The 19,042-nt window shown below is 31.2% G+C and overlaps 1 protein-coding gene across 1 annotated transcript in view; it reads left to right on the top strand.

Moving 5' to 3' along the window:
* LOC147071150 (cell adhesion molecule DSCAM-like) overlaps positions 1-19,042 on the top strand; it is a 524,338-nt gene that overhangs the window by 449,710 nt on the left and 55,586 nt on the right. The window contains exons 10-12 of the mRNA XM_085948380.1: positions 5,443-5,602; positions 11,372-11,523; positions 13,167-13,317. Coding sequence (XP_085804506.1) covers positions 5,443-5,602; positions 11,372-11,523; positions 13,167-13,317 — 463 coding nt within the window. The remainder of the gene's footprint in view (positions 1-5,442; positions 5,603-11,371; positions 11,524-13,166; positions 13,318-19,042) is intronic.

Below are 19,042 nucleotides of genomic sequence, written 5' to 3'. Positions count from 1 at the left end.
GTACACTAATCATGAGGCAATCTGCTGTGTGATCAATTAAGGTAGATATAATTACTAATTTATTACTGACTTTTTTCTACCCATGAATAATGAACTTATTGTTTTTTTTGTTTAATACTTAATATACATACACAAGGGTTTAAGAACGTTAGATTCTTTAGTATAGAAACAATATTTAAAAAAAAATAAATATTCAATTATTTAAAAAAAAAATAATTACTTAGATAAAGTTTGTCAAACAATAATTATTATATAATCGAATTTCAATAAAAACCTGAACGGAAATTTGCCACAAATATTTTGAATGTCAACAGCGCTTTCAACGATACAATCGTCACCTGCTGTATTCTTTGGGTTTCATTTGAAGAAGGAGGAAAAAGATGACAATTATTATGCCTGGAAGTCTCGCTGTGCCTCATTAAAGAGGCGATAACGATAGCCTTGAAGTTTCTTAGCAGCATCACAAAGCGTATTCAACGACACATTTTTACAGGGAATTTAACGTATGAAATGTGGCGGACCGTTTTCTTATTAATATTGGCATAGTACATTTTATTTCATTATCTCTCTCTAATAGGTTTTTTTTAACATATCTATAGAATTGGTGACCTGTGAAAAACGAATAGATGCTGAACACCTTTCCTCGCGACTGTTATTTTTCCAATATTTATCGCACGGCAGAGTTCTTTTGCGAATACCATCTCTAACGGATCTTGGTATTACGTTTGACAGTAAACTGTCTTTAAGTGGCCATATGGCTATTGTTTATAAAAATGTGCTACACAATATGTTAGTCTTGTAAACTTCGCGGGATTTTTTTTAAATTAACATTAAGAGTATAATAATTTGTGCCAAAGTCATTAAAAGGGAGAGGCATGCCAGCAGAGGTACCTAGCGAAAAAATACAAATCTTGCAATTTAGACATTGTTTTTGATAATTTACAATTTCAACTGTATTAATTAATAAACATATATCTGAAAACATTAAAAAGATTTTTTTTAAGACAAAGACAAAGTTACAATTATTGTAAAAAATGTGATAAAATGTGAATTTGTTGCAGGGTCCCATCTTATTATTAAATTATATTTTATGGTCATATTTATTATTAAAATATAGTTTATTAAGTTTACAATTTTAAACATTTAGATTTTTGACTAATTCATCGTTTTAATATGGTTTTTATTTATTTAAAAAAATATCGATTTTTTTAAAAATATAAATGTGTATAACTTGAAATCCTTTTTATTTATATAGCTTCATATTTTTCCGCTAGGTGCCTCTGTTGGTATAAGGATCCCCCTTAATAAAACCTCAATAGTGTTTTATGTACCTCCTCGGATGAAATCATTATTATTATAATATTTAAATCGAAGAACAAAATATGTCTATAGAAATGCAACATAAACATAATATTAGAGTACAGCAAGAAAAAGACACATTGTCTACTAATTTTAATGGTACAAAATCTTAAAAGAGGAAAATAGAGGTACTCATAGTATGCGACATGGAAATAATATTCTAATTCATTTAAGTTTAGTATTTTTGAATTTAAGTAATTTTCACGACGCAGGTTTCATATTTTGGCATCATTAGGCACAATGTAAGCTCATCAATGGAAAATAAATTTCTGACAAGTCAGGCAAATGGAAAAAAACATAAATTTATTGGAATTTTAATTAAATTATAATCCTTAGTTGATTTGATTGTATTCATTTTGGATAAAAATATGCTGACATAATTCGATTCATAAATATCTAAATAATAAAAAATAAAAACATCTTGAAATAAAAAAAGTTGTTCAGTTTATATCGCAAAACACGTGACCTTATTCTCTTAGATTCTTTGGAAGAGTTTTTGTTGTTTTATCGGTAGCTTGATAAAGCAGTTGACAAACGCAAACACTCGAGTATCGATAACAATATCGTTTCTATGGGGTAGTAGGTGAGGCGATGATTCGAGGAGGCTCCACGGTAAGAGGGTGGCAGGTAAAGTCACCTTTGTGACAAGTGTCCAACTCTCTGCTCGTTAGCTTTAAATCTATGGCCAAAATAAGGGAACGAACAATCGTTAGTTTGCTGGCAGTATGTATTATCCTTGTCATCGTTCAGTTGTTAAACTTACAATGTGACAAAATTTAAATTATGCAAGACAGACAATTTTTTTTATAAGTTGAAAAACTAGGATATACTTTCATTATTTTTGTAAATCTTTAAATAATTTTCGGTAGGTAATCTACGGCTTTCGGGTCAAATACGGCCCTCGTACCGTCTGGAAACTAACAATTTACCCTTTTAAAGTCATGATTGCCGAATTAGGTACTTAAAAGTTTTAGATTAAGTTTACACTTGCGGACCACGCAGAATCAAAACTATTATTTATATATTTTGAAAACATTTCAGAGAAATATTATATTATAACCACTAGAAAACATACGATACTCCTCCGGGATTCGCGCCCATGTGTCATGACCATGGTCCCCACATCCCAAAGCGGCCCCAATGCTAGGCTCTTTGTCGCCCCCCCCCTACCTATCACCAAAGTTAAAGGCAGTGCGACGCTCTACAGTAACGTTTTCCAAATCGCGTTCACGGTATCAAGATAGGTATTTAGTGTATCTGTATACTTGAATTACCTATGGAGTTATCTATATATAAAATATAACCTTTACTAAAGGATAATAGTGACTTAGACATTTTTTTACTATTAGAGCAAATTCGTGATGTGTGTTTATCTCACTTATTTGGTCGACTCGCCACGCCGGGCCCCAAGGCTAGAGCCTGGTCAGCTCCCCCTTTGTGGGGCCATGGTCATGACTACTAAGCTATACGTGTCCTATCTAATTGCTACGAAATTAAGTAATGTTTTTTGTAACAATATTCTCTGAAACGCTGTCTAAATTGCGTTACTTATTGGCAATCGGCTTTTATATTTTAAATCAAAATATTCAGTTGCCTTAATTAACTTAATCGGTGTCACGATCACTCCAAAATTTTGTTACAACGTACTTGCATTTGCTAATAATTTAAAAAACTATTTTTTTATTCATCAAATAATTCACAAGATTCAAGAATGTAACATTATTTTGCATACTTTTTTTTCGTATTCTTTTACGTAATTGTAAATTATGTATGTTTAATAAAAGAATGTCACATTCTTAAATTCGTTGAATTCAAAAATAGTACCTACGTTAAATTTTGAAATCGTTTCGAAGAAAACTTACATATCTACGAATTAACAATATTATCAGAATGTTCTTACGATCAAAAATATTTTTCAGTATGTAATTATTGTTTAGTCAATTTCTTCGTAAAATTAACTGTTCGGCAATTATTGGAAATCTTTATATATTATTTTAAGTCCCTCGGGCAATTGTACTAAGAGAGATAAGATACTAATTACTCATTGATTAATAAAAATACTTTCGAAATAGTTCTACTGTATTTTAGTTTACAATAATAAATACTCAAAGAACTTTATTAACTTTGGATAAGTAAGAGTAAGTAATATGTACATACATTTACATCATAATTTATTATGATTTTCAACGTAAATAAGAAGATTAATATTAAAACAGAAAAATATATTATTGATCAACGTGAGAGAGTTTACAGAAGGCAATATCTATGTTTAACCGATCATATAAGATAGTTAGTTATACATTCCGTTTCCGTGGACTGAGAACTGGAAGATTTTTTTATTGATTCATAAAATAGGGTCTACCGTTACTGTACTTTCAGTACTATTTTGTGAGGACGTATGAAATTTGCATTAAGTCATGTACACACTGGGCTTGGTAACAAAATGGAGGTCTATGTAGTACAATGTTTAAAGTACTGATTTATCACCCAACATATCCGAGAACGATTCCTGGTGAGGTCATATTGGATCTATGTGATTCTCAGTTGTGTGGCATGCCCATCGAATTGTGTTATTTTACTTTATAAAAACATGATGTTTAGCGAAATTTAAAAAAAATGTGTTTTTTTTGCCTTAGAATTACAAAATACCATGTTTAATTTCAAAATAATATTCAGCATCATAAAATACATGTCCAAAATGAAAATCAATTAAATCAGACGGTAATTATCGAGAATTATTTTTTTTAAAGAAGAAATTTGCATAAAGTAATTAATATACGCATTGAAGCAATAGCAACATAGTCTAAAATCGAAGGTACTGTATTCTTTAACAAGAGGTATGTGAGTAATTTCCAGTAAGTTTTCAATACATCTAGGTGATTTTCTCAAAGCGTACTAAGTTTAGTGAGACGGGAAAGCTCGGAAAATTCAAGTTGTGCACTATTGTGCACTATATTAAAGCACGAACTTAAGCACAGTGAATAGGCAACATCTTAGTATTTATAAGCTTACAACTTTTAAATATCACGTTTAACTTCTAATTAGTATTCAGCAATATTAAATATATTATGCAAAGTAAAAATCAATCAAATCAGATGGAAAAAAATATTAATTAAAATTTTGCCAATTAAGAATTTAGAGGTTCCTAACGGCTCATTATCTTAACCTGTTTACTGCCGGTAGGTGTATGTATGGCGGTACCTTGCAGGCCGCAAATTTTAATGCAAACCTAAAATCAATTTACGCTTCAAGTGGTAAAAACGAATTATGTTTCAATTCTCAGTATGTGACGACATTCCCAATATTTGTTGTTCTGTGTTCAACATATTTGTATGTTTAAAATAATTGGTTTATCCCCCGATTTACCACCCGTTTCCCGTTTAAAGCGGGACGTCCAAAGACGTCATTTTTGTATGAGCGGTGTTCACGGAAAAGTTTGCGTCTTAAGACGTCATTGGCAGCCATCCGGTTAAAAATGAAATAAAATAATGCTTTTATAATATAAAAGCACACATTGTTTTAGCTCTGTCGATAAACAAGTATTTTTTAATACTACTGTTGTACTAAAGTGTCATCGGATGTAATTTGCTTGCATAGTGTACAAAAATAAAAATAAATTAAAATTTGGCTCAACTTATGCGTAGAAAAAAATGATAAAAATACAGTTGTTATCAGCAATAGAACCCATTAAAACTATATTTTAACATATTATTATGGTGATTATACCTAATAATATACTTAATGATATTATCAAATTTGGACGTATTTCTGCAAACAAGATTCAACCCACACGTGTAAGATTCTGAGAAAATTTAATATTTGAGAGAAGATTTACTAAAAAAACATGATGTGTGATTATTTAATTTAAAAATTTGATGGAATACTTTAATAAAAATAAATAATCACACATATTGAATTTGATGTGTGTGTACATGGCTTAATACTGGCAGTAAATATCACTATTAGATCATAAAACTAACGTTTACATATTTTTATTTAAATCTTTGGGTAACCATACAATTCCAGAAAAATACAGAGAGATAAACCATAGGTACTGATTAGTTATTTTTTTATTCATTTCAGGGTGAGCAGCTCTTTCATAATCCTGGAGAAGGTCTAGTCGTCTTAGGAAGGACGATGCGAATCAGAAACTTGACTAGAGAGGACACCGGAAATTATTCTTGCAAGGCAGCCAACTCCGAAGGAAGCACTAGGAGTCAAGTTTTGGCGCTTAAAATATTATGTGAGTACAAAACAATAATAAGTAACACTTGATTTTGTTGGATTTTTAAAAATGTTTTTATTACCTCCCTGACATTCGTCACATATTTTATAAATTATTATAAAGTAAATGTTGAATCTATTGGAAAGATTCCAGAATGTTTACACATTGACTGCTGACTAGATAATTACTTTTTAATCACCAAATTTAAATAGCATGTTAATTATATCAATTGACCACCTAATCGTCTTATCGCTAGGTGCGTCTTTAGCGTCCAATATATTAAGTATGAAATATTAATTAGTTTTCCACCACTTTCTACTGAAAAATATTCAACCTTATCATGTTTACCGAATGAAATAAAAATTATAAATACTATCTAATGTAATGTTCATTTTATTACGATGAATAAAAGTTACCCGTTTGTTCAACCCAATGGCTCCTTGAACTGCATTACAGACAACTCGAAAATAACAACATGCATTTTTGTACGTCGTGGGGGTGAAATCTGCGAATAAAATTATCATCCATAATATTATTATTTCATTTTTTATTTGTTTCTTTATTAAACACCACAACAGGCCGTGAAGCCCAATAATAGTGGTAAAACACCCAGGCTTTAGGAATTTACATATTAGATTAGGTAAATATATTTTGACCTCACTGGGAATCGAACCCAGAACTCCGTGACGGAAGGCCAGCGCCTTGCGCACTGCACCACGGTAGTATTGGGCGTAGGGGAGTTTTATCAATAGTTGTTTGTATTTTATGATAAGATATTGTGCTTACCCTGATATTTATTTTGTTTATAAAGGTCAGTCTACCAAATTATATTTTAGCAGCAGAGAGTAATTTGTACATATCATAAAGGGCGGACGTTCCTTTAGAATTCTAAAATATGTTAACCTGAATGTTTTGATTAATTATTATTAATATATTTTAAGCATTCCATATTTTTATTGTTTATATATTTATAAAATTATTTATTGTAGATAAATTTAAAGAATATTTTTTGCTTTTTAAAATATAACATGGTATGATTTATGTAAAATTATAGCAAGAGTAAAAATTATTTTGCTTTGATGTATTTTTTATATCACAGAAAAAAACTGTTGAAAAAACAAACACAATACGCTGTGTAGCTACTAGTAAGTCTTTAGAAGCGTAAATACGGTATTTTTTTAAAATCCTTGTAACACAGTCGAACATAACAATTAGCGCACATTTTCCGCGTGAAAATTTCCAAGTTTTCCTCTTGTTAATAGCCTCGCGCAGTCTATATTATGTATATTTGATACGGGGGCGCGAAGAAAAACGCGCCCCCTGCTAAAATTTTCCGGCCGACTTCACAATTACGAAGGCTCACTTTTTTTGCGCGAAACAATACGAATTTTTCAAAGTTAACCAAAAAGAAGTCATAATTTTTCAGCTGTCTAGAGCAATCCGAAACGCTTTCGAAGTTTATTCTTAAGGGGGGTCTAGTGATGTTAAGACCGGGAGGTTTAGATGTTAAATTTTCTGCCCAGGGTGCGTGAGTGTGACTACCTAGCGAGCCGAGGGTGTAATATTCGTGTTTTTTTACGGAGGCAATTTGGACTGTTCGCTTTTTAGAAGTATGAATTTGACTTGTGTGGGTACTAAAGGTGACTAATAGGTTTTATACTTTAATATTATTGAATCAAAGAAGTGAATTCTCTTGCTTAAATATATTTTTTCTTTCCCTTTGATTTATTTCAATTGTTAGATTTATGTAGAATGTGCAGCATTATTAACGTAATATTTATAATAATTTTAACAAAATATTAACACGGCCGATCCAAGTTATATTATACTTAGGTACTATGTTTCGATGTTTTCATTAAAAAAAGAAATTATGTATGTTCAATGAAAAATGTTACTTTCTCAAATCTTGTGAATTATTCATTGAATAAAAACAATAATTTATTAAATAATTAGCATTGCATGTACAAATAATAAGAAATATTGATAAGTAGACAAAGTATGGCATATAATTATTGCAATGGCTAAGGATGGGTGTAGGTTATTAATATCCGATATAATAATGGTGCACACTCAACATTTTCAGTCAAACGTATTTGTTTTCATTGAACTAAGATTACAATGTGTAGATAGTGATTGTTAGTTTTTTTTAAATTCAACTAAACACCGTCTAATCTAAACCGTAGAAGAGATTAAAAAGTCCATAAATTTTCGTTCATCTATGAAATATATAAAATTATGCCATTAAACCATACAATATTTTGAATATTTTATAGATAAAACATTATTTTTAACGATTATGGTTTGGTTTAGGCAAGGCTTACTGAATTAAAAAAAAAACTAACAAACACCATCTGTAATATGTATTCTTAATTCAACGAAAACAAATAAGCACGCCTAAAATAGTGTGCACTGTTTTTGACAGATTGCATACCTAAATATTACGGTTTGATTTAGGCAGGGTTTAATTGAATTTTAAGACTAACCAGTATAATCTGTAAATTAATTTTATTGTATTCGCAGTCCAGTGAAAACAAATAATTATAACTGATAACGTTTAGTGTGCACTATTCATGTATGTCGAATATTAACAGCCTACCTCCACTCCTCGTCATTGAATTTGATTAAAATCACAATTAATGTGAGTCGCTAATATTAGCGAAATTTGTGTACCTAGTGCTACAATTGCATGATTACTGGTTAATTAATTTTGTTGTAATTAAGTAGTAAGCAGATGCGTCAATTGATAAAGTTGAAAACATGTTCGTCTTGTGGCCGGCGCACTATTTTAAAAAGATTTTTTGTAATATTAGGTATGTTATCGTAGTATATTCTTGGATTTCCACCGTGTCTCCTTCTTTCTTCTTTACTCGACGTTTCGGGCTCGTTGCAGAGGTCATTATCAAGAGATGATATGTTCTATGAGCATGTTTTATGATTTTACGAGCACTCGATGGATACAAGATACAAATTTGACTTTGAAACCAAGATATTGGGTCGGAATAAAGGATATTTTGCACGATTGGTAAAGAAGGCCATTGAAATCCATAGAAACCCTGAAAATATTAATAGGGATGATGGATTACGGTTGAAAATGTCATGGCTTCCGGCCTTATCAGCAAAATCTATTATTAGAGTCGATATCCCTGGTCGTAACGATTGACAGATTACTCTGAGCAACGTTTGCTCTTAGCTAATCGGATTCCTTATAACATTATTAGAGCAACGTTTACATTCACATACCTACACTACATTTTCATCATAAAACATATCATCTCTTGATAATGGCCTCTGCAACGAGCCCGAAACGTCGAGTAAAGAAGGAAGAAGGAGACACGGTGGAAACCCAAGAATATACTACGATAAAAAACAACCGTGAAAGCCTCAAACATTATATTAGGTATGTTTTTGAGATATTTTAAAATTAAGTAAAATATTTATTAATTAATGGTTGCAAGACAATATAAGTGTCGGGAATAAAAGTTGACTTTCAGATGAAATTATTGTAACTAAGTCTCACATTCGCAGTTGGGAGTTAGATAGTAGTAGTTAGCAGTGGAGCGCATACTATGGGCACCGCGAGATAAGGCTAATATGAGAAATGACTATGGCCCGCAACCCCTTCAAGCTGTGTCAGTAAATTTAAGCGAAGCCCAGACAAACCTTTGTCGCAAGACACGGTTTCTTGCCAGACGCAATTTAATTTTAGATGAAATTAGAGTTATCGTAAAATTTTAATACAAAATGTATAGTACTATCACTTTATTTTCATTTTCAAAACGTTTTTATTAGGTTGTAATATTATTGGTCCGGTGGTTGTTTGTCCAGTAGAAATCTTGCAATCGATTTTTAACTAACTTTTAGAATATATCAGAACACGATGCCAATACTTTTAGCCATTTTTAAGTAGAATTAAATTCATTTTCAGTTAATTCTGTTTTGTATGAAAAGTTATTTCGGAAGAAATCCGTAATCAAATCCACTATTATTGGTTGCTAGGGCCCTAACAACTAAATTATTAATATATACGTGCGTTACTATGGAAATCAATATGAGTGTCAAAATGACATTTCAGTATTATTTCTATCAAATACAATTTTTTTTGATCGTTTAAGCTAGTCAAGCTATGATTCAACAGAAAATTTAAAAACGTTGTATATAAAAAGTTCTTTTTATATTGTAATTATAACATTTTACCTACAAAAATAGTGATGCCTCTGTTATATTCTTATTGTTTTACAATATAATTTAACGAACACTTAAATATCTAAGTAAACCTCCGTTTTCATTAAAATTGAGTTGAATATTCTATCTACGAAAATCGCCTTTAACTGTTATTCTTTTGGAATACATTTATAATCTTGTGGTGCAGTGCGTAAGACGCTGAACTTTCATCCGAGAGTTCCGGGATGGATCCCGATGAGGTCTCAATATATTTGTGTGATTTTCTGAATGCCTGGGTGTTTGTTTGTGATTGTTTCACTTCTATTACTGAATACACTACTGTTCATGGCCTCCACAAGGGGGGGCTGACAGGGTTCTAGCCTAGGGGCCCGGACTGAGAAGGGGCCCGGCGTGGCGGGTCAACCACTTAAGTGAGATAAACATATATTTCAAATTCGCTCTAATAGTACAAAAATGTCGCTATTTCACGAGTGAGATTTTATTTTATAATTATTTTTAGTGTGTTATTTGACTAATAAAATGACTATCCGATATGGCGAAGGGTCGCATGTTACTTAGCTATCACAAAAGGGGGTCGCGAGCAGTGTTTCATAATATGATACCGAGTGCCGACAATTTAATGAGCTTTATTTAAAAATGCCAAATTTTTAGAAAAGTACACGCAATACCCTTTATTTTACAAGAAACCCTGGAGTTCCTGTTGTTGAACATTACACTGCCCTCAACCTTAGCATTAGGTTGGGGGGGCCGCCAAATATCGTGGCCTGGGGGCCCTCTTCAGGATGTGGGGGCCATGCTACTATTTCACGACACTACTGTCATTGGGCCTTTTGGCCTGTTGTAGTGTTATAAAAAAATATATGTCAATAAAGAGTGTCAACCATAAATTATCGGTAGTGCATAATATGTAAATAATTCGGAAATACTTGAAGATAGTCGAGAAATGTATAACCACTAGAAAAATATTTTTTAAGAAAATATGACGCTTAGCAGGGTTTTAATCTGCGCCCACTGAATTCGATACAATATGATAATTAATTAAGCTACATGCATCCTACTTATTGCGACGAAATTAACTAGTAGTTTTATACACCTCTCTGAAGCGCTTTATAATTTGTGTTAAGTTAGTAGGTACCTATTATTTACCTTAATAATTACAATGCCAGGATCTCTCCAAATTCGCGAATGTTATTTGTTGAATAAAAATAGTTTATTATCGGTAAAATCCCTGTAACTCGTTCTTGCATTGTCCAACCCTTGACTTGTCTTGATATAAACATAACTTAAACTTTTTTTTTAAAACACAGTTGTTCTTTACATAGTTTTATACCGGATTTTTATTTTCATATTCGTCACAAAAACATATTTCTTAGTGAATTGCTTGAGACTTGATAATTATTGTTCTTGCAATAAAAATCGAATAACCAAAACATACTGTTACATGGACCAAATTTTTCACTAAATATGTATTAATATAGTTCAGTTATTTTATTTGAATTGACTGGAAGCAATATCTGATGAATGAAATTACTATAAAATATATTAACATATTATAATATATTATACAATTTTTAGACTTTGTATAAAATAAATATTTTTTTTCAGATGTGCCAGTCTGTTTGGGAGACATGACACCCAAAGAAACTGCGGCAATTCGTCACTCTCCACTATCACTACGTTGCGAGATCGACTCACCACCTGAAGCCGGACCTGTCAAATTTTCATGGACTTACAACAGGACTAGAGATGTTTTACCTGTGAGTATAATATACTCGTTTAGGTGTTGGTACCGTGACTTTCAAATGGCACTATACCATTGCACAGTGATTTTGTCTTGGCTGCAATGCTAGAAGAAACTGTTTTTCCTATAATTATCTCACTCTATCATGGTCAAGAAGGCATGCACAATGTTGCGTTACTTCACATCGAGGGTATACTGACAGAGCGCATTATTTCAGTTTTTGCTGTTTTTCTGTTTTAAATGCCAAAATGTATACAGTTTTACGCTCTACGTCCTGGTAAAACGCACAAAGGCATAGGATATAATGGTGAGAAAATATAAACATTATTAAATCATATTGTTATTTTTTTATTCTGGTAGAAAGCATGATAATGACCTAATGCGTTCTGCGTAGACAAAATACAGGACTTGTAACATGTCGTATATTGTGTTTGCCATTAAGGTTAGTCTTTATAATGTAGACAACATGTTTTTATATCATAAAAAAATCTACGTGGGAGAACGCTTTGAAAAAAAATGAAAGTCCTTTTTGCGATTATCTCAGAACTTATTTTAATGAGTTAACGCTTTCTGTCAGTATACCCTCGACATGATCCAGCGCAATATCGAGCACCTAATGTCATATTATCATACCTGCATCACATATACTGTAGACATCCTGCAGAGCAAGGGAGAGTGTTTTTACGTGTCTGCTCACAACTCTAATATTTGTGATGAACTCGTACTAGTGTTAGTACAACACAGGTACTCAACAATAATATTTTATAACATCTATACTACCGTAATAGCCCTACCTCTTAGATTTCTTCATAAATTGAGTACAATTGGATGACTACAATACTATAAAACGATTTTCTCATCTTTGAGCTATGTATCCTATCCATCCAATAAAATGAATTTCCCGACTCGTTTTCTTCTGGGTATGCTATCAACGCAATCCCTGTCTACCCGAAGAGTGATTGTTATTTTAAAGCATTTCTTTTTACTACTTCGTGGGTTCATTTACAATCCGTATATACTGGCAAATATTAATTTTCATGTTCCCACCAATATCACTCGTAGCTCCACGGTCTTCAAGATACCTCGTCGCAGGACAGATGTTATGTTTCATGATGCTTTGTATCGTGCAATTAGCTTATTTGTTTTTTATTAACTATATAATGTTTGTGGACGTATTAAATAGGTTAAATTTATAATTGTATATATTATCATATTTCTTTAAAATTTACACATGCTGTCTTTTCCACTTTCTTGTTATATTAGTTGTTATTTGTAATTAAGATATTTTTTATATATTTGTAATTATTATGTATTATGGCGCATTGGCCAATAGCTGTAATGCCGTAATACTCTTTTTTTATAAATAAATAAATTTGCATTTGTAGGTTTCAGCAGTCTACTAACCTAAAAATAATTACTTACTCGAAATATTAAATACTGGATAGTTCTTTTTTTAATTATATAGGTACATCACAAATATTTTGTTGTTAAACGTAGCTTAGCGAATGAATAAACTATTTTTATTTGACTAAATAACTTAGTATAGGTACTAAAATAATATTATATAGTCGAAAATTAAAGCACTTGTAATAGTTCATCAATTATTATAATGTACAGTATGTAATAGAAAAATATTCAATATTATTAATTGTTTTACAGATTCCCGCTACGCTCGTGACTAGTGAGGGTACAGTCAGTGATTTGGTTTATACTCCAAGATCGTCAGGAGACTTTGGAACATTAGCTTGCTGGGCAACTAATGCAGCTGGACATCAACGACACCCCTGTCTCTTCAGCATCGTACCCGCAAGTGAGTAAAATTTACAAACTGGCAAGATTTTTAATGAACTCAGTATTTGGATGTTGAGTTTTATGGGTAATTCGAGACGCCGAGCACTAACTTTTAGAGTTTGGTGAGAAGATGAAGTCTTCCTGGACTCTTGAAGCACTCCTGAATCCCGGGTCACTCACTCGCACACTTTTTATATTATATAATTGGGTTACTTATTCAGTCGCGTACATACCAACTTGTGTTATTGTTGGTTAGTGATTTGTAATTGACGTTTTTTTGTCTGGTGGCGGTCGGTTCTCGGGAAATATATAAGCTTAGAAGGTGGGGTCGGAATAGGGATATAAATAGTAAGAAACCAATTTGTTATAATTTTATTAAATTACTTAACTTACTTTTGGAATTTAAAAAAAGTTAGAAAACTTCTGCTTCATTGTTGCTAGAATAGTTGATAATTGTAGTAATACTGCCGTATTCATACACTTTTGAACTGCATTTAACGGAGTAAGCGGTTTATCGGCCAAATAAGAAAACTATAAAAAATGCACACATCACGAAGATGCGTACAGGAATGCGCACCAAACTTAAAATGGCGGCGATCTGCGCGAGCTGTCAGTATCACTTTAATATACGTCTAAAATGAGTTCATCACAACAAGCATTTAGTAGGAGACTTGAAACGTGCCGTTGGCTATAATCGGATTCATGGTGATCCTAAATGATGCTAAATGCTTGTAAAAATGTATACAGATCGTGGATCGATGGAGATGAATGTAATATTGTCAATGAGTCCGCGAAGCTGTATTGCCATATTATGGAAATATTTACTGGGTATACTTTATCATTTTGTGCATTAAGAAGTATAAAATAAATATGATTTTATAACAAATAACTTATTTAAAGTTCATAATAATTATTCATTTATAATTATTAGATTTATATGGTACCGTTTGCACATTTTTACACCTATTCACAATTTCAAAATTTTAAATTATTTATCAGGAAATTTAAATTTAAAAGTTGGTAACATTAGCCACGGTATGACACGTATTACGTCAGCGACGTGACTTTACTATTCGACAGATTCGAATTAGGTTTATGCATGCAAATTTGCAGTAAATAGCTTGAATGCAGTTTGTTGTTATATGCATACGCCAGTCAGTGTTGTTTCGAGTAGCTTTATTTCGACATCAATTCGGTTTCTTTATTTCGTTTTTAATTCTAAAATGTCCGAAAAAGTCTTCTTGCATAAATGTGGATAATAATTTAATGGATTTGTAACTTAGAAATAGGCAGTTTTCTTCTTTTTAAAACAGGCGACAACCATTTTTGGACCAGCAGAAAAAAATTGCTGACCTGCGGTTGGAAAACACTGCACTAGTTCATCTCAATACGTACTATTTTGTACTGCTCTTAAGGGCCCACATGCTCAGCGTAGGTCAAAATGGCGCTTTTATAGTATTTTCAGAGCATAACCCTGGATATTCCTTAAACGTTGTAGATTATCTATTTATATAATTTTGAAGCCTTATTATCCTTTATATTTATTTTAAACATTTGATGAGTGCATAAAGTATTTTTATTACATAAAATAGTATTATTTTAAACCTCTCGCTATAATGTTTTAGAATATAGTCATATTTCAGTACACCAATGTGCAGTGGTGTTAAGATTTTTTACATTTATTAATTTTGAAACGCATTTAAAAAACCATTAGTATAATTAATTTTAACATTATATAGTGACATATTTACAATAAAAAAATATATTTTATAATCTTTTTGATCCCAAATTTGACAAGAATTAGACATTTTATTACTCAAAAATGGGCACGATTAACACATTTGAAAATAATTCTAAAGATACTGATTATAAGCTATATCTTTGACCGTTCGAATGTGATAAAACATCCTACGAAATAATGATTTTTTTTTTAATAATTATTGACTTAAGAATAAGGTAGTATCTTTTTGCTATTTCTATTGGCATTTCCCAGTGGTTAAGCTACAACATACGGCCATAGACGTGACAAACGATACATGAAGAAGGCAGTAAGATCATGGTAATGCGCGTCTTTGAACATGTACCGTTAAAAAAATTCGGTTAGGTCTACAACGTTTAAGGAATGTCCAAGGTTATGCTCTGAAAATACTATAAAAGCTCCATTTGATCTACGGGCCATTAAAGTTAGCTTCATTATTTTCTTAAAATGTACGTGCATACAATGTATGTTTACAAAGAAAATTTTAAACCATTAAACAAAACGAACACATTATCTGTTTATTCTTTTCTTAAATACTCTCTGAGCCAAGTACGTAAATCTTCGGACTTATGCGCAATTATCCAACATAAAAGCCATTCCGCCACTAAAGATTGTGTTATTTCGCAAAGAAAGAAGCACAAAGTCACATTAAAACTGTTGAAAGTTTCCGATAACAGTCGTCTTCGCTGGCCCAAGCCAAGTGGAAATTATTCGCGGTTTTTAAACCGTTCCCCCTCCCTACCTCTGCCCCAATCAGTCTCTAAAGCATTCAAAATAGTGGTGCATAAACTGAGGTCTTTTGCGCCATACGATTAAATGAAACTATCAATAGTTTCAAAGTCGGTTACTTCCATATTCCACCATTTTGACATAATAGTAAAAAAGCAAGCATATTTAGCATTATTTTGAAATATTAATATTGTGAAATAAAATTATCTAAGATTCTTGAAAATTAATAAAAAAAAACCATGTTTAAAGTTCATTAAGAAATAATATAAAAAAATGGTGGCTTCTACTTCCAGCTTCCAATAAATTGAAGTGAATTTGATAGTATATGAATAAACATTACAGTGAAAAAGTGCATATAAAACACGAATCAAGGAAAATATCAAAAAACGAAAATGAAGGTAACTTCGTTTAAAATCAATAGCATAAAATTAAAGTATGTGAAAAATCATATAATAACAATAATCACAAAGACTATATTATTGTTTTCAATGAAATATGTTAAATTGGTTTCGTCCCTTATAGTTTTTGGAGTTTAATGTTCTGGGACCGATCTGGCATATAAGTGCGAAAAACTTGGTGACATAAATATTACGAGTTAGAGTATAATGCAATAAACTAGAACGTAAGCGTTAGATTCACTGCAGCGAAGCCACTTTTTATGATTTTACCGAGGCTTTGACTGCGACTCGCTGTCATGTAGCCTCTTCTCATCTGGAAGAGGATCCGCCGATCAGCCTCTAACTCCAATTCTGTTAAAAAGCTTTATAATCTCGCCAAGCTCTTCCGTCTTACCCACCGCCAGGGCACCTTTCAATTCACCGAACGATATCCGCAATTTGCAGCTAGTGAAGCTACCTTATTTGCCCTTACATTATGTGGTGTATTTTACTTAAACATTTGGTTTTGCCTAAAAATGAAGGAGCTGTTAATAATTATTCTTTAATAGACGATTTATAGATATAGTTCGCTGATTGGTATCAAGTTGAGTAACTCATTTGAGAAAAACGATTACGGTATAATGCTTTAATATAGTAAAACCTCAAAAATGCATAGTTCAAATGTTCAAATTGTTGATTATACAATAGTTTTCACTAATATTATCGATTTAACTTTTGTTTATGTCAACAATGAATGTATGATTTAAAAAATTCGCTATTGTCGAAGAATAAGTTTTATTTTAAGAGAGATTTAACAGAATATTATTGATATGCACTGTATTATACAATTATATTGAATTCATTATAACTTAGTAGAAAAAAAAACGTTACGTAACGTAACCTACATAACGATTAATATGTATTAAATTTTGAATAGTAATTTCTAATGGATTAAGTCTTTTAGTAAGAAAATAGTATCTAGACTTATTAGAAAGTGTATTATTATCCGCGACAGTTGTTCCCTGTGCAGGGTGGGAAAAAATAGAAAAAGAATAATCTTTCCCTAATTTTATAGTTGGCACGAATAATTCCATTGGTGATAATTTTGAGATGTTGAAGAGTCTTCAGATCTCTATGTGACATAGATGGCACGTGTCGTCTCACACGTGAAAGTAGGGTGACTATGACACCCATCTCATATCCCAAGAGGCTCATTTTTTCTATACTTACTTCTAGAAAATTTTATTTTTAAGAGATTTCAAAGAGACTTGTTCACCGTAATGCTCTATTAAAATTCATTTTATTTCGTAGCAAAAATACACTTTGTTCTCAATTATTTGCCAATTCTGTACCTACTTGTTGGTCTTATTGTCCTAATAAAAAAAACTATCTTCAGTATAATATTGTAGCATACTTAGTTGAAAAATTCATTTATAACTTTTTAAACCCCTCTTAAAAGGACATGCTTTATTGAAAGAACGAACAATTAATATTTACTGTCATATATATTATTCTGATTTATTGTTGAGTGGTATATAATATTTTTTATTCGTCGTCAACATAAAAGGATTTTAAAATTCATAATATTGCGAGTCAAATTAAAACATTTTTATCAAACTAAATTAACAATGTAGCCGTCTTAAATAATTTTATACAATTTTTAGATTAGTGCTTTGCAACCTTTTGGCGACACGGAACACTTTTCAAAAAACATAACTATTGTATTATTTTTCCCATTTATTTCCACTGCAAAACAATTAGATTCAATTACAGTTTTTCATAAAAACATATTATTTTACATATATAATTTTGAAAAACACTTTCTGAGAGAGTATATTATAACCAATAGAAAAAAATCTCTTTTGAAAAAAAGTAAGTCACCCCTACGGGAAATCGAACCCTGTATCTCCCGAGTTTACGCCTCATCCGTCGCATTTAACCAATATGCTACGGCATGACATACTAATAGCGACAAATTTTAACTATTGGTCAATTTTAATACCTACTCATCAGCGTTCTTCCAAATCAAGCTACTTTGGCAATCGATTTTTGTTTCTTAAATCAAAGTAGGTATATTACTATTACTTTGATTACTAACCGACGTCGTGAAATTTCTCCAATATTTTTTATATGTAACTACTTGCTAATAATTTATAATTAACTATTTTTTTTATTCAACGAATAATTGAAAAGATTTAAGAATATTATTGTTGGTATTATTGGTAATACATCTTTAAAATGTTATTATTGCAGAAAATAATATGCAAGCATATTCCATAAAATGTAATAATTTTATTGGATACCAAACATAAAACAATTACATTGATTGATAAAAGTGATATTATATTATTAGGTAGGTATGTAATACTTTTTTTACCAGGACCTACGTATGTAGAATTATTATAAGTTTAGTTAAACATGTTGTAGGTAAATATACTTTTTATTATGATACATTGACATAGCGTCAGTTTACTATATTACGTTTATATGTAGATAATTAAAGAAGTCTTTAGAGATAAGTTTTCAAAATTGTAAAAATTAATTTAATTTCTGTAAGAGTTACTTTTATATTAGAAGTAACTTTAAGTAGGCAACCCGACTGCATGTCTCAGAATGGCAAATTTAATTCTAGTAATCATCTTCTTAACTAAAAGTACATCTTGCAGCTTACAATGCTAACTTGGGTCGTTCTAAAAGTTCTGTGTTAAAATAACAAACATAAAAAGATTTAATGTAGGTTAGTCAATAGTTTCAAACAAATTTCTTTTGGAAATAATTATATTTCAGTTAACTATATATTATAATATAACAACGTATTATTTTTCATCGTGCTTCTTACCGTTGAGGATCATGACTTCTTTTTTATGTCCTCAGTATCA

This window comes from Rhyacophila brunnea, unplaced genomic scaffold, assembly GCF_057557595.1.
Source record: "Rhyacophila brunnea isolate RB1 unplaced genomic scaffold, BYU_Rbru_1.0 scaffold_20, whole genome shotgun sequence".
Lineage (NCBI taxonomy): Eukaryota > Metazoa > Arthropoda > Insecta > Trichoptera > Rhyacophilidae > Rhyacophila > Rhyacophila brunnea.
This window is presented reverse-complemented; position numbering and strand designations above follow the sequence as displayed.